We start from the raw sequence: 17003 nt of genomic DNA on the forward strand, positions 1-17003 counted from the left end.
CACTGCGCCACGAGGGAAGCCCTACATTGCAGTACTTTTGAGCTCAGGACTTTTAGATGAGATTATGAACTTTTTGTGGCTATAGGGACGATGTATTTTGTCAGATGTGAATGTTTAGGGGCCCCAGGTGGAATGGAGTAGGCAAAACGATGGACTCCCCAAAGATGTCTGTGTTTTAATCCCTAGAACCGGGATAATATGCTAGACTACATGCTAAAGGGGAATAAAGATTGCAGATGGAATTAAAGCTGTCTATCAGGGCTTCCCTGGTGGCTCAGTGGTTAAGAATTTGCCTGCCAATGCAGGGGACACAGGTTCGAGTCCTGGTCCAGGAAGATCCCACATGCTGCAGAGCAACTAAGCCCGTGCGCCACAACTAATGAGCCTGCGCTCTAGAGCCTGCGAGCCACAGCTACTGAGCCTGCGTGCCACAACCACTAACACCTGTGCGCCTAGAGCCTGTGCTCTGCAATAAGAGAAGCCACCACAATGAGAAGCTCACACACCGCAACAAACAGTAGCCCCCACTTGCCGCAACTAGAGAAAGCCCGTGCGCAGCAATAAAGACCCAACACAGCCAAAAATAAATTAATTATTAAATAAATTTTTAAAAAGTTGTCTATCAGATGTCTTTGAAATAGGAAGATTAGCCTGGATTATCTGGGTGGGCCCAGTGTTATCACAAATTTCCTTAAAAGTGAAAGAGGAGAGGGGCTTCCCTGGTGGTCCAGTGGGTAAGACTCAATGCTCCCAATGCAGGGGGCCTGGGTTTGATCCCTGGTCGGGGAACTAGATCCCGCATGCATGCCGCAACTGAGAGTTCGCATGCTGCAACTAAAGATCCCGCATGCCACAAGGAAGATCCCACGTGCCTGCAACTAAGACCCGGCATAGCCAAAATAAATAAATATTTAAAAAAAAAAGTGAAAGAGGAAAGCAGAAAAGAAAGTCAGGGTTATACAAGGTGAGAAAGATTCAACTTTGTCCCACATAGCTGGCTTTGAAGATGGAGGAAGGGGACTAGAAGCAAAGGAAGGCAGAAGCTGGAAAAGGCTAGGAAATGGATTTTCCCTTAGAGCCTCCAGAAAGGAACACTGCTTTGTCTAGTGCGATCATTCTAGGACTTCAAACCTAGAGAACTATAAGATAATAGATTTGTGGTGTTTAAAGACACTAAGTTTGTAGTAATTTACTACAGCTGCAATATTCTAGTACAGAAAGCACTTGGTCTTTTTCTGTTAAGTGTAGTATTAGCTGTGAGTTTTTCATAGATACCCTTTTTCAGTCTGAGGAAGTTCTTTTCTATTACTAGTTTATTTAGTGTTTTTAACATGAAAGGCTGTTGGATTTCCCTAAATGCTTTTTCTGTATCTGTTGAGATGATCATATAGTTTTTGTCCTTTATTCTATTTTTTTTTGGTGGGGGGGTGGGGGTGGGGCGTGGCCCTGCCGTGCGGCTTGCAGGATCTTAGTTCCCGGCCCAGGGATTGAGAACCCGGGCCCCGGCAGTCAAAGTGCTGGAGTCCTAACCACTGGACTGCCAGGGAACTCCCCTTTGTTCTGTTGATGTGGTATAATATTGATATATCAATTGATATCTCAATGTTAAAGTAATCTCGCACCCCTCGGATAAATCCCACTTAGTAGTGGTGTATAATCCTTTTTATATGTTGCTGGGTTTGGTTTGCTAGTATTCTGTTGAGGATTTTTTACATCTATATTCATAAGAGATATTCGTCTCTAGTTTTCCTTTCTTGGATGTCCTTGTCTGGTTTTGGTATTGTGGTAATACTATCTTCATAGAGTGATCAGGGAAGTGTTTTCTATTTTTTGTAAGAGTTTATGAAGAATTGGTATTAATGCTTCAAATATGAAGCCATGTTGTCTGATTCAATCTCTTTACTTGTTATATATATGTCTATTCAAATTTTCTATCTGTTTTTTGAGTCAGTTTTGGTAATTTGTGTCTTTCTAGGAATCTGTCCATTTCATCTGCGTTATCTAATTTGGCATACAATTGTTCTTGACATTCCCTTATAATCTTATTCTTGGTATATCTTTATAATCTTGTATTTCTGTAAGGTCAGCAGGAATATCCCCACTTTCATTTCTAATTAATTTGAGTCTTTTTTATTTCTTGGTCAGTTTACCTATAGGTTTGTCAATTTTGTTAATCTTTTCAAAGAACTATCTTTTGGTATCATTTATTTTCTCTGTAATTTTTCTGTTCCAAACTACTTTTTATAGAATCTGTGAAACATACTGAAAAGTGCAAAAACTCACCTGATCCAAGAAATCTGTGAAGTTTATGAATCCAAGTTAGCCCAACACTATGTACACCAGCTTCATGAGTACAGTGATATCTTGAGGGACACTTGGGATCTGCAAATGGAATCATTAATGATATAAAGGAAGCCATTAGAAAACAGAGTTCACCTGAGCAGGCTGCAAACATATCTGCTGATGGAAGTGATGCAAGGTCTACCGGACCTTCATACCGTGGCACTATGTCAGGGGTTTGGGAATTTAAAAATCTGACTTCAGTTTCCAAATACATTTGAAAAGTATAATAATTAACAAACACAATTCAAATACATTATTTTCTAAATATTAATACAGAGTTCACCAAACATTAACACTTGCTGTCAGGTAACTCACTTATGCCTTTCTGTCCTCCTCTGTGCATTTATTTACAGTTCTTCAAAATAAAATGGTAAGAAAGGCTGTAGTTCTGTAGGAAACCTATGCTTGCACGCATCTACTTACATGAAACTGCTGAAGCTACTGCACTCCTACAGCACAGGTACTAGAAAGACTTCAGCACAGCTGCTTAGTGAACAGTCTTGTCATAGATGGTAAGTCAGGTGTAAAACGTGAAGTTCTACTTGATAATGCTGACTTACAGATAATTGTTTAAGTTTTAGATAGAATTTTTGTATTTATATTTATACCAAGAATTATGAGCAGCTGTTACATAATTTTAATGAAAATTTCTGTATTTCCATGGAGTCCTAGTTATCAGTAGTAAGACTATTGTGAAACTAAAAGATGAACTCTTGAATACTTAATTTATAAATATTTATCTCTGTGACTCACGATTTTTAAAACATTAAACAACCAAAACAAGATACAGAAATAATGTCTATGCTAAAGCTGATTTAAGATGGCAACTGTCATCCATAAGCCCCTAAACCCAATTTTTCTTTTATCCAACAGCCTCACTTTCTTACTGCTGACTTTATAGTAAGTAAATGTTGTAAAGTGAATATTATAGTATTTTCATCAGTTTTATATGTTGGGGTTCTGCATAACACCTCGGAAAATAGCATTATGCTATAAAAAGTTAAAAAAAACAAACTCCTGGCAATCTCCATGGTAATCATCTCTCTGAACAATAAAGTACTAAACAGTTTCTTTTCATTTGCCCACACCTGAGACTTAATTTAAGGCTCAAATCATCTCATTAGATCTCCCAGTGTTTAAAATAGCTTTTAAAAATGTGTCTGTGGTGCTGAAGTCAACAGAAAAACCTTAATATTGGGATGAGACAGAAATCTGTTATGAAAAAGGCAACATTAGTAACTGAAGTAGGAAATTTGCTAGACACCCCTGACAAGTTATATGGTAGCCATTCACTTATGTCATTAAAAATCTGGGTATGTTTCAGGTATTGTAATATGCCTTAAGTATAAATATGAATCAGTCAAAAATTTATTAGTTTAACATATGAAAATGTTATCTTTTTTTTTTTTTTATAAATTTATTTATTTATTTTTGGCTGTGTTGGGTCTTCGTTTCTGTGCGAGGGCTTTCTCTAGTTGCGGCAAGCGGGGGCCACTCTTCATCGCCATGCGCGGGCCTCTCACTGTCGCGGCCTCTCCCGTTGCCGAGCACAGGCTCCGGACACGCAGGCTCAGCGGCCATGGCTCACGGGCCTAGTTGCTCCGCGGCATGTGGGATCTTCCCAGACCAGGGCTCGAACCCGTGTCCCCTGCATTGGCAGGCAGATTCTCAACCACTGCGCCACCAGGGAAGCCCCTGAAAATGTTATCTCTTATTCAAAGAATCAAGATAAAAAAGCCTACAATTAAGATTTCCGAAAAACGTATGTATCTTTATAAGGAAACCAATTAGTTTATGTCACTTTACCTCACTAGGTCTCAATTTCCTCATATATAAAGCAAAGTTCTGAGACTTAATATTTAGACTATATCTGTCCAAACCCTGTTCAATTAGACACGCCCAATGAATCCTCTTTGCTGGTTTATTATATAAGGACTACTATGCCCTTAAATGTTCTGACTACACTTTAGTACAGAGTTGAAGCCATTATTACCAAACCCAGGCAAACTGGCTAATAGGACTGTAGGCAGATTAAGTCAGGCTGCTACAAGATTGAACTCCCTTTCTCTGGACTGGAGAGACGAAAACTATGAAAGGTACACCCAACTATTCCAGACTGAGTGAGCTTTTGTTCCTCATTCTTCACAGGGAGGAAGACTAGATCCTAGAGGAGACTCCGAGAAACTGTTGAGGGGCAAATAGGATTATAGGATTTTTATGTCAGAAGGGACCTTAGAGATCATCTGATGTTATCTCTATTATCTTTATGTGAGAAGTTGAATAAATGTCCGATACTACAGAGCCTATTAATGTTAGAGCTCTAACGAAAACCTAGGACACTCCAGACCCCTAGTTACAAACTCCTTCCACTGAGCCATGCTGAGTCTGGACAACACACAGAACACATTCTTTGATAGTCTCAGCAGTTTATCCAAGAGCGCCCTAGATGAACAGATATAAGTTGCCAGAAGGATCTGGTGCCAACCCAGGTAAGTTAAAGCAAAAGGAAAAAAGAAAAAAAGGAAACATTCAAATGGGCCTGGGTATAACAATATGTTCTAAAATGAAGAAAGATATTTTAAAGAGATACCTTAATACCAGTATAATTTTATTTTTAAAGTTATTTTAAAAGTTTATTAAAAAAAAAAAAGTTTATTAAAGTTTGCATACATTTAAGAATTTGAATCATGAAATCTCCTTTTGATTGGACCAGGAAAAAGTCACTATTATAAATCTGAGTGGATCCAGACTGAAGACCACTATCCTAAAACTTAGGGAATTTGCTTAGTCTTTCTTGGACCTACAGTGCAATGTTGTAACTGAAAGGCCAAAAGAACCCAGTCAACTTTTTAAAGGCTGGAACTACAGAAAAAATAAATTACACAGGAATACCCTGTGATAATCTTAGTACAAATATAATGAAATAAAAGAACTAATTTTAGTGAAAACTTTACCTCTGTGAAGTTTGATTGGACAAGAAAAGTCAGAATCAAAGGGCTCGTCCTCTCCAGATGCCAGTTTCAGGGCAAGCTCCAACTCCACACACTCAAACACATACAGAGAAGGAATGAGGTCTGCCCTGGAATCCCAGGACTTCTCTGACTGAAAAAAAAGCACTGTAATTTTAGTGTTTCATGTTGCTTTGAAAATGTACACAACTAAAAACAGAAGCAAAAAGCTGAATCAAATAGTGCTTTCAAACTCTTAATTCCACCCTCTATTCCAACAGTGCCTTGTTATTCTTAAAAGTGAAAAAAAGGCCTCTCTTCTTTTAGGAAGTTGTAAATAAACAAGTTTAGAGAAGAGCCAATTCAGTGATTCAAAGGTTCTTTATACCTATCACCAAAGGTGGCAATATAGAGTTCAGAAAGAAATATATAGGTCGCTGGACCAAGTAACCTGGGTGCATTTTAACTTCCTTCAATTTAAGTTTTTAAAGTGGGCTTCAATTACTTTTAAGTGTTAAGTAAGTTTTCAAAATACACATAAGTGCCAAATAGAAACTATAAAATTCCTCATATACGAAACATTCATAGTGGTCCAGGAACTATCCCTGGTGTTGGAGATACAAATATGCCCACAGCAGCCCGACTTACTGTTTGGTCGTCTTCTTCTTCCCCTTCCAGCACAACACAGTGATACAGCATTCCTGATTCAGTAGCAATCACCAAGATGTTGGGGACACATGGTAAGCAGAGTACAGCACACGCATCATAACCATAGTTATCTTCAGCTGCAGGATGCATGGGCAGTGGGCCTAACAGCTTTCCCACACTCCCAGGGCTAAAGAAAGAGTGAAAACATACTTGGAAAATGTTGATAGCAGACAACCATGCTCATCACTTAAGAACTTTTTTTGACTTTTCTTTCCCCAGCTATCATACACTAATTCAAAATATAGTATATTCCCAATGTCTCCACTTTTTCATTTTCCCACTCAATTCCCACCTCTTTGGTACTTCTCAACTGGACATAATTTTGCCCCCAAGGGGACACTGGCATGTGTCTGACGACATTTTTGGTTGCCACCACTGGGAGGAGGGGGAGAAGTTACTGGTGTCTAGAGGCCAGAGATGCTGCTAAACACTGCCCCACAGGGCAGGCCCCTACAACAAAGAATGATTCGGCTCAAAATGTCAATAGTGCACAGTTTGAAAGATCCTGCCCTAAATTTACTGTGGTTTATGCCTTCACCACTCCAGTAGAAGCTACTCTCTGGCAGAGGTCACCATTGAGATTCTAGTTGCTAAATGCAAAAAAGGCCCTTATCTCGAGCTGGTGCAGCATTTATAACTGGTTAACAATGATTGCTTCGTAATACCCTTAACATCTGTACATTCTTTCTCCTAGTTTTCTCTTCCTACCTCTCTGAACACACCTTTCTAATACCCTTTCCTAATTTCTGCCTCTTAAATATTTGCGCTTTCCCGGATTCCATTGTAAACCCTCTTCTCTTTTCAAAATACACACTTATATAAGAGCATATCAGGACTTCCCTGGTGGTGCAGTGGTTAAGAATCCACTTGCCAATGCAGGGGGCACGGGTTGGAGCCCTGGTCCGGGAAGATCCCACATGCCACAGAGCAAGCAACTAAGCCCGTGCGCCACAACTACTGAGCCTGCGCTCTAGAGCCCGTGAGACACAATTACTGAGGCCACGCGCCACAACTACTGAAGCCCGCGTGCCTAGAGCCCACGCTCCGCAACAAGAGAAGCCACTGCAATGAGAAGCCCGCGCACCACAACGAAGAGTAGCCCCCGCTCGCCACAACGAAGAGTAGCCCCCGCTCGCCACAACTAGAGAAAGCCCATGCACAGCAACGAAGACCCAACACATCCAAAAATAAATAAATAAATTTATTTTTTAAAAAAAGAGCCTATTAACTATGCCTGGTTTTAACCATTACCTGTATTCTGATGACTCCCAAAAACTTTTATTCTGAAGTGCAGCTTATCTTCAGACCCACTATTTAATTGGATTAGACAAATACACTTACTGAGTGCTGGATAACACCCCCAAGGAAGTAATGGTTTAGCTGGGGAAGCAGACATTTAACTAGAATTACTATAACATCTGTAACAATGCAAGGATTTACAGGGTACAAAGCAACACTGAAAGGTACAAAGCAAGTGAGATATGTAAGAAAGGTATCCAAAATAAGTAAGATCGGGCTTCCCTGGTGGCGCAGTGGTTGAGAGTCCGCCTGCCAATGCAGGGGACGCGGGTTCGTGCCCCGGTCTGGGAGGATCCCACATGCCGCAGAGAGGCTGGGCCCGTGAGCCATGGCCGCTGAGCCTGCGCGTTCGGAGCCTGTGCTCCGCAACGGGAGAGGCCACAACAGTGAGAGGCCCACGTACCGCAAAAAGAAAAAAAAAAAAAAAAATCAATGGGAACAGCATATTCTGGGAAGGGATGGTGAGCATTCCAAGCTAGGGAGCAGCATATATCCAGTTCTGGAGGAATGAAAGGCGAGGAATTGACAGGAAGGAAACTTAGCTTGGTATAATGGGAGGCGAAGTGCAAAGTCTAAGGCAACAGAACAGTAGCTGGGCTGGCTTTTGAAGCAGACAGTCTCATATGCCATGTTAACGTGCTCAGAGTCTCTCCACTGGGTGACAGTGTGTCACTAGAGGTTTAAATCAAGAGTGATAGAGTTTCACTGTACTAAGATTAATCAGATGGTAGTGAGGAGGATGACAAAGAGGGGACCAAAACGGGATTCAAGGCAACTAGTTAAGAGAAGAATGATCCAGGCAGAAGATGATGAGGGTCTGAAGCAAGGACAGGGGAATAGAGAGATGGGTATATACATTCAAGAAATTTTCATGGTAAAATCAATAGAATTTTGGGACCAGACTGGACTTATGAGGATGTAGAAGATGACTTTCAGGTTGTGGGCTAAGGTTACTAGGTAGATAATGTGGGCAAATAAGGGCCAAGCAGTTTGGGGAGGAAGGGTAAGGGAGGGTAATAATGTTACCACAAAAGCCTCCCGAGAGAGACCATGTGTGAAAGGCAGAGAACATTTCTGTCCAGGAGAACAGGACTGACAGCGAATCCTCATCATTCTGCCATCTATAAAGCTCTTTCATCTTTCTTAATTATCTTTTTCATTTTGCATCCTCTCTTCTCTCTCCTGGGTTCACTTCCACTCCCATTTCTACCTAGTGAATCCTTCAGGTCCAAGCTTCTGTGTTACCATCTTCTGAGTCCTCCGAGACAGGCAGCCTAAGCACTTACTCTGTCCCACTCCCAGAGCACCCTGTGATGCCTTCAGCACATCACGTTGTACTACAGTTTTGGTTTGTCATAGGCCTTTCTGGTAGACAAGGAACCACATAGCAGGGACTCTGCCTTCAACCTTGTATTCCCATATTTTGCCACAGAGTGAGTCCTGAATAAATATCTGTTGATTTATAAATAAATAAATTACAATGTTCAGATTCGGGCCGTATGCCTCTCTAGTTACAAACTTTCCCAAAATTCTTATCCTCTATTGATTCTAACTCTCACCATAATAGATGATTCTTATTTCTTCATTTTACCTGTATTTTCTCTCTAGTCCTGTATTTCCAAATGTCCATGGAATATTTCCAAATTAGTTGCCCTTCCTGACCTCATTATTTCTGTTAATGGCTCACTCCCTTAACCAAACAGCAACAAAGTCTTATTGATCCTTCCTTTGTAGTATGTACTATGTTCATTTCTCCCTTGTATTACCACCCTAGTTCAAACTCTTACAGACCTTAAACTAAAATTTGGAAGTTACTTTAAAAGTCTCTCTGCTCCAGTCCCTTTCCTAACCAATTGTTTTATCCTTCTCCTGTTTAGAAACCATCACTGGATTCCTACTAACCTATTCCTACAGAAAAGACTCCACATCCCTTAACTAGGTATTTAACTCCACCACATTTTCCCTGGACAGGAGCTTCCAGCTTTATCATTAGACGCTCCCTACCTGAATCTTCTGCTCCAGCCCCAAGTGTCTAATCATTGGACCTTAAACAACATTTGCACTTGCCTGTTTTCATACTTGACTTCATGCTGCTCTTGTGACTAAAATGGTCTTACCCTTCCTTGATGCTTCATTTAATCCTGCTTTAAAGCCTTAAGTCTCATATGACATCAGTCCTTCTCTATGAAAATTTCCTTAACTTCTTCAGTCAGAATCATCTCTCCTTCCTCTGGGTTCTTATTATGCGCCACTAATGCAGTACGAGTCATTATCTTTCCATGGTTATGTATGTCTTTTCCCCACAACTGGGACATAAGATACCAGATAACCATGTCTAACCATCCCCATGGTGCCTTGTTCACATAAGATACATGATACAAATCTTCCTTGACTTACAGCGGGGTTACGTCCCAATAAACCCATTGTTAAGTTGACAATATTTTAAGTTGAAAATACATTTAATACAACTTACCTACCAAACATCATAGCTTAGCCTAGCTTACCTTAAATGTGCTCAGAACACTTACATTAGCCTACAGTTGGGCAAAATCATCTAACACAAAGCCTATTTTATAATAAAGTGTTGAATATCTCATGGAAGTTATTGAATACTGTACTGAAAGTGAAAAACAGAATGGCTGTAAGTATATCAGTTGTTTACCCTTGTGATCGTGTGGCTGACTGGAAGCTGTGCTAACTGCCCAGCATCACAAGACAGTATCAACTGAATATCACTAGCGCAGGAAAAGATCAAAATTAAAAATTTAAAGTACAGTTTCTACTGAATGCATACTGGTTTTGCACCATCGTAAAATCATAAGTCTGACTAAGTTGGGGACCATCTGTAAATACTTTTTTGATTGACTATCCTTTGTGAACACAAATCCAGTCTTATCTTAAGTGATTATCCACGAATTCTATAGAACTTACCCAAATAATACGAGGAAATGAAAAGTCAAATGATCTGTATCAACTTTCTCTTCAAAATATGCAAGCCAGCCTTGAAAGGCTGCAATACTTCCAGAAACTCAAAAACACGGACCCCAAGTGCAACCATGACAATCTATACTGGAGCACAAGCTGGGCTTTCATTTCAGGTGGGTTACCTCCTCAGCTTACCTGTGCAACAGACTAACATATGTAAGGAAAGTCTCCCCATTCTCATACAAGATGTACAGGGGGTAAGCCAATACTTCATCTTTGCCTTTTTGTCCAAATATGTTCTTCGGGACTGCTGACAACGGCCCAAAGTCAAATGCAACTGCTGTCTCTCCTAGAGATGCGGTGTAGGCCCTTCTGAAAAGAGATTTTAAAACCAACTGGTTGGAAACGAAAACAGAAATAAAATGTCCAATAACAGCAGGTGGGGATTGAATTTGTATTCAATGGAGTGATAAGACAAAAAATTGTGATAATGAAGAATGTTAAACAACATTGGAAAATTCTCATAAAATTCAATGAAAGTAGGCCATAAAATTATGTAAAGTTGAAATATACAATCACACAAACAGTAAAAATACACACATACAGACATGCATAAACACAGAAAAGAAACAGGAAGAAAACACATAAAGATATCAAGTTATCTCTAAGCAATAGGAGGCATTCAGTCCACGAATATCTACTAAATATTACTAAGCGCTCAGTGCCTGTGGTTCTGGGAAACATCAGGGACTTGAACAAAGGCCCCCCTCTAACGAGAGAGACGTCCACAGAGAAGCCAACCACATAACACAGAGCCAGAATATGACGTTATGAAGAAAAATAAAGCAGGGGAAGAGAGTACTGATGGAGGTGCTGCTTTAGGTGATCTGGGAAAGACTCTGATAAGGTGCTATTTGAGCAAAGATTTGAAAGAAGTAAGGGAGCGAGTCTGTGGTCACGTAGAGAAGGAGCAGTTCAGGCAGAAGGAAGGACACAGGCAAAGACCAAGGAGGGCGGTGGCAGGAGTGTCTGAGGAATGGCAAGGAGGCTGAGTGGCTGGAGCTCAGAGCCTGGGAGGACTGAGCTGGAGGGCTGCAGTCAGCGGGCAGAAATCAATGGAGTGCGGAGAGCAGGGAAGCAGAATGAGCTGATTTATACCGAAAAGTAGCACTCTGATTGCTATGCTGAGGACAGACTACAGGAAATTTTAAAATACTTCATTTTCTTCTTAATACTTTTCTTAGTTTTCCCAATTTTCCGCAACAAATTTACATTACCTTTATAATCAGGAAAGACAAATGATAAAACATGCTGTTTTGTATTTTAAAATTTAGTTTGTTATTCAAAAAGATTCCAGTTTAACACAAGGTTAATGAATATGGTTAAAATAAAACCACAGTTTCATATAGCTGAGAAAGTCAGCATCATTCCAAGCTGTTATAGGTACCATATATCTTAGTTTCTTTATCACATGGAAAGGTATATGGTTTCAGGAGGCAAAAAATGAGGAATCCCAAAATCCAGAATAAAAGAACTGCCTGAGTTAAACTAAAAAATTAAGACAATGAATGGAAACAAAAAGACAAAGCAGTTATTTCAAAGAGACTTAAATACCAAGCCATCCAAACTTAACTGGAACTTAATAAATATAGTAATATTTCTAATAATGGTGGTAGGTATCAATTAATGAGTACTTACTCTGTGCCATTCTAAGCACTTTTTATGCATGATCTCATTTATTCTGTACAATAATCCAATTAAGTGGTCACTACTTTACATATTCATGGAATATACAGTCATGGAAATGACGCTTAGTGCAACTGAATAACTTGCGCAGACGCCACAGCTGACAAGCGGCAGAGCTGAGACTGGAACCCACCAGGTGTTGACGCCAGAGCCAAAGCTCTTAACTACTGCGTTTGCTCTACGGCCTCTCATCTGGACAGGGTGCCTGGCAAAGGAGGTTGGAAAGCAATGGAAACTCACTGCCGACACCAGAACAGGACCTATCAACTCGCAGAGGCAGGTATTTCCCCACTGTGGAGATGGCTGGATGCGAGGTTAAAGAGCTGGTGCTATAAGACATTAAGATCATTTGACTGAAACTTTCAGTTGTGGGACTATTAAAGAGAATTAAAGTGGTCTCCAGGCTGGTGGCAACCTCTGACTCCTAGCAGAAGCAGATGAAATTTCTCTCTGGAGGAACACACCCCCAACTCAGGCTCTCAACATTTCAAAACATTAAGATCAAGTAAACATAAATTCACAACGAGAGATCAGCAATCACAGGACGAAGCGACCATGATCATGGGGCAGGAGGAAGAACACACAGATTTAGATCCCCACCTCCCCAGGGCTTCAGATATTGAAACTCTCACATACAGAATAGCTGTATATAAAATATTCAAAGGAATAACGGTTAGAAAAACAAAAATAAAGATTATTAGATATGACCATCGTGGAGACGTGAAAAGAACTAAATGGAACTTCCAGAAATACTGCTACTAAAGGCTTCTCTCTACATGCACACACTGTGGGTGATCATGTGTGGTAATCACCGGAAAGACTGATCAAGAGGCCAGAGGAATGGGGTTTGTAAGTTCAAAGGGTGATTCTGTTAGTGGTCAAAGTAGCCAGGAGCTTGCCCCTGTAGTGGGTAAGAAAACATAAAAGAAGCCAGGGTCACAGGAGAATCAGAAGGGCTCTCTACGTTCTGCTCCAGCTTCTGGGGTACTAGGTGCTGGGGCTCCAGCAATCTGCCCATCCACACTGAGTGAACAGCTGGCAGGCCTCCAGCCCAACACTCTCACCTTCCACCTTTGCTGTAACTTTGCAATATTATAATTCATTCTCTTATTCAAGATACAACAGGGAATAAATTTCAGCTATTCACATTTTTGAACTTTCTTGAAAAAAGACCAAGTTAGTAGTTATAGTGACATTCAGATTTGTAACTTCTCGTTACCTATTCATATCGCCTATTTTTGCTTATTTCTCACATTACCAGAAAGCATGCTAAAGGCACCTTTGGAAAATCTTGCAATCTGCTAAAATTGCATTTATAATCCCGATAAACTAATTTTTAAAAATTTCATGACACAAATAAAAACTTACCCTTTATTGAGTATTAGACTTTCCTCTTCTGCTTCTGAAAGTACAATGACCTTAGTGGGTGTCTGGGGCTCACGTAGAGAGTAAATCCTAGCAATCAAAAGAGAAGAAAGCCAGTACTTAAAACTCTTTTTCATTTCCCAAAGTTCCTCTTTCCTTTCCATCTAGTCAGTTTCTGAGAATTTTCCTACCAGTTATCACCACCATCTGCCAAAGATCTTGCTGTTACTGACAAAGTAGCCTACTTCATTTGTTCCAAAACAACATAAGAGGAAGGTTTCCCTGGGGCATGAAGAAATGTTCTCTACTCTAAGCAAAATGCCTCATCAGCCTTCCCCAACCACCACACCTCAGTCCTTAGCCATATGCACCTTGTCTAGTCATCTCACTACTGCCTCTAAGTTTGCCAGCTTCCCTCCAGTTATACCCATCTGTCTCTGCCTATGAGGAACCCAATCTCATCAGGGAAGAATCCATTTCTCACTGGCCAGCTGGTATGACCGTGGGTGACTTTTAGCCTGCAATTTGTACATATTTGTGTTATATAAAGACACAATGTCTTCCCTCCTTTCTCAAGAGGTTAGTATAAAACTAAAAGAATTTTTTTTACCAAAATCATTTTAATTTAAAATAAATTTGGGGGGAATTCCCTGGTGGTCCAGTGGCTAGCACTCTGCATTCTCACTGCCAGGGACCCAGGTTCGATCCCTGGCCAGGGAACTAAGATCCCGCAAGCCACACAGCGTGGCTAAAATAATAATAATAATAATAAAAATTTTTCACAGCATATATGGCTATTGTTAAAAGGAGAAAAAAAATTTTAAAGGCCAGTAATAGCATTATTAGAAATCCAAATCCCTCTTAAAGTCTTTATCAAGTTAATCACTTATTTTGTCTGATCCCACAAAGAATTTTTAAACTTAGTTTGTTCCATTATCAATAGAATGTCATTTAATAAATGTTTTCAATGAAAATTCGATCCAATTGAACACACCATTCATTGTGGTCTTCCTAGCTGCCTACAAGCATTACTGACTTCAAAATACAAATAAGTCCTATAAATTGTAATGCAGAACAGTGAAAGGAAAAGTAAATGCAACAGGGCACTGAGTGGGAATTTCTTGTTGCCCTGAAACTGTCAATAGGGTCAAAGCTTAGGAAAAGAGAAGTGTTAAATACCCAATATTTTAAAAGGAATCTTTAATAACTGAGGCCAGATACCTCCTTTAGGGCTTAATGTGAGGAAGACCTAGACCTACACTATCCCCTCACAATCTCCTTTTCCAGCTTACAAAAGACAGAAGGTGTCAAGAGTCCTTAAGAGTATGGTACGATGTCTGGAATGTGAGGGTCCTCCTTCTTTCTTTACCCCCAACTGCAGAACCAAATGGGTGGATAGGAAAGGCCCTAAAAGAACCAGCCAGATTTAGGGGTACCTGTAATAAGGGGAAACGGGTATCTCATTTTCTAGCTGAATGCCAGATGTGTTGTCAAAAACTACAGGCCACCAAGGCAAGGGAATTCTTGGGTGATTCTGACATGTCATATCCTAGGGTTGGGGGCATGAGAACACTCTATGGTATCTACTCCAAGTATGGAAATTTCTGAAGGAGGTAGGCTGGGACAACATAAGAAAGGACTATAGTGTAGTATGCCCAGTTCTGTAGCCCTTGGAGGGCAGGGAAGAAGACCTTGGCAGTTACCATGGCTCCATACGAAAAACCACAACGGTTAGGTCGAGAAGGCAGGAGACACCAAGTTTAGGGATATTCCATCTTGACAGAGGGTTCAGGGCATGGACAGTTGGTAGAGCCAATGGGAAACAGAGCTCCTGAGTGATGGAGGGAGCTGAAGGCCAAACACTGCCCCTGAAAAAACCACACACCCATCTATGCAGAGACTATCACATCAATGGAGGCCACTAGCAGCTGAGGGAACTAGACTAAACCAGGAGGGATATGCCCCCTGCCCTTCACTGATGGACAACCAGTTAGGTAAGATGTATGCCTCAGCTAGCACACTCTCTTTACCCCACCATTGAGGAGTCAGACCCAGAGGAAGGAGGAACAGCTCTCCGCCTTACACTTCACCCCCTACCTCAAGGTGCTTGGGTAGAAAGAAGAGTCAAAGAGCAGATCATGCCCTCTCCACTCATTTCAGATCCCTCAAGGTCTGACCTGTGATAGGACCAGGATATAGTTTTGAAGTGGATTTGAGATCAGAGTTTTAAACTGAACAGACTAAGTTTTAATAACTAAAAGTAACCAGAAATCTACGAGATCTGTGTAAGAAGCCCTTAAAGGATCAACCATTCAGCAGTAAAAGAAGATTTGGTAGAGCACAGTCAAAGCAGTGATTAGAAAAAATAAAACTGCAGGTATCTGTACATCAGTCAGTCTCCCCAACAAACTTTTTACATAAGGCAGATCCAGAAAGTTAACTGATAATAGAGATCTCTGTAGGATTAGGGCATTTAATCATACAATGCAAAACCTGGAAGGGGCTTTAGTAAATGATCAGATGAAACCTGCTCATTTGACAAACTGGAAATTGAGGTGCCCAAGTTTTTAACATCCCAAAGACAGAAGTGGCACTGGGACAAGAACTCAAATCTCTCAATTCCCAATTAAATTATCTTTCCCCTATGCTACATTACCTCCAAAAGAGTGACACAGTGAAAACAGCTTTAGGGAGATTATCTTAATAGGTCAGATTGGGAAAGTAGAGACTGGAGGTAGGACCAGTTGAGAGGGAATAACAGTAATTAAGGCACGTAAGTTAGGGCAGCTGGACGATTCTTACACGATTGAGAATGGGTAACAACAGCCATCAGATAAAGCTTTCCAACATCTACTGACCCATTTAGTGGTACTCTGAGCTATTAACTGGCAACCAGAAAGAGAATCTTCCCACTCACAAAGCTGTAAGAAAAAAATGTACCTTATTACATTGTCTGATGTTAACAGCACTATGTGGGGGTCCAGCATCTCACTCGGATACCAGGCAGCATGCTTTAGAGTCAGAGAGGTAGAACTGGTGAAAAATCTCTCAGCAACGGGAGTGGTGCTAAAATAAAGACAGCAATTTCCCAAAACCTGGATGAAAAAGCTTCTAAAGGAAAACCTATCTTAACACTCTTTGCTCTTCTTTCCTTCAAATTCCTTTCTTATAAATCTTGCTGAGACAGCATTTAAAGCATCTACCAACCAACATCAAAGAATCAAATTTAAAATATTTTCTAAATTGTAGAGTATATTATACTGTACTTTACAAGTGATTTTACATACAGTATCTTACTTGATCCTTTTAGTAACTTTGTAAGGAAACTACAAGGGCAGCTATTATCACTCCTATTGTGGAAATGAGGAAACAGATTTAAAAAGGAAACATTTTTAAGGAGGCCCAACCTATGAGTTGTGGAGCTAAAGATGGGTTTCTACCTTATATTCTTTTCAGATGTTTCAGACTCTCATTTTTCAGGATTAATTGGAAAAGAAAAAAATACAACAATAAAACTTACTTACACTTATGAGAAAACTGTCTGGCTCACAGTTAATAACTGCTTTTAAAACATCTTATTTCAACCTACTTGAAAAAACAGCCTGACTTCCAATGAGACAGCAATGTGATAATTTAGGCAGAATAAAAGTACAACCCCACATATACTGT

The 17003-nt window shown here is 40.3% G+C and overlaps 1 protein-coding gene across 3 annotated transcripts in view; it reads right to left on the reverse strand.

Annotated features, from left to right (window-relative positions):
- Nucleotides 1-17003, reverse strand: part of NUP88 (nucleoporin 88) — a 30591-nt gene that overhangs the window by 9729 nt on the left and 3859 nt on the right. For 2 of the 3 annotated variants that reach the window (XM_067715660.1, XM_067715662.1), the window contains 6 exons: nt 16275-16400; nt 13338-13424; nt 10419-10595; nt 5940-6126; nt 5298-5445; nt 2284-2382 (listed from right to left, as the gene is read on the reverse strand). In XM_067715660.1, coding sequence (XP_067571761.1) covers nt 2284-2382; nt 5298-5445; nt 5940-6126; nt 10419-10595; nt 13338-13424; nt 16275-16400 — 824 coding nt within the window. The remainder of the gene's footprint in view (nt 1-2283; nt 2383-5297; nt 5446-5939; nt 6127-10418; nt 10596-13337; nt 13425-16274; nt 16401-17003) is intronic. The other variant, XM_067715661.1, reaches the window with a different exon arrangement.

Source organism: Pseudorca crassidens, chromosome 19 (assembly GCF_039906515.1).
Source record: "Pseudorca crassidens isolate mPseCra1 chromosome 19, mPseCra1.hap1, whole genome shotgun sequence".
Taxonomy (NCBI): domain Eukaryota; kingdom Metazoa; phylum Chordata; class Mammalia; order Artiodactyla; family Delphinidae; genus Pseudorca; species Pseudorca crassidens.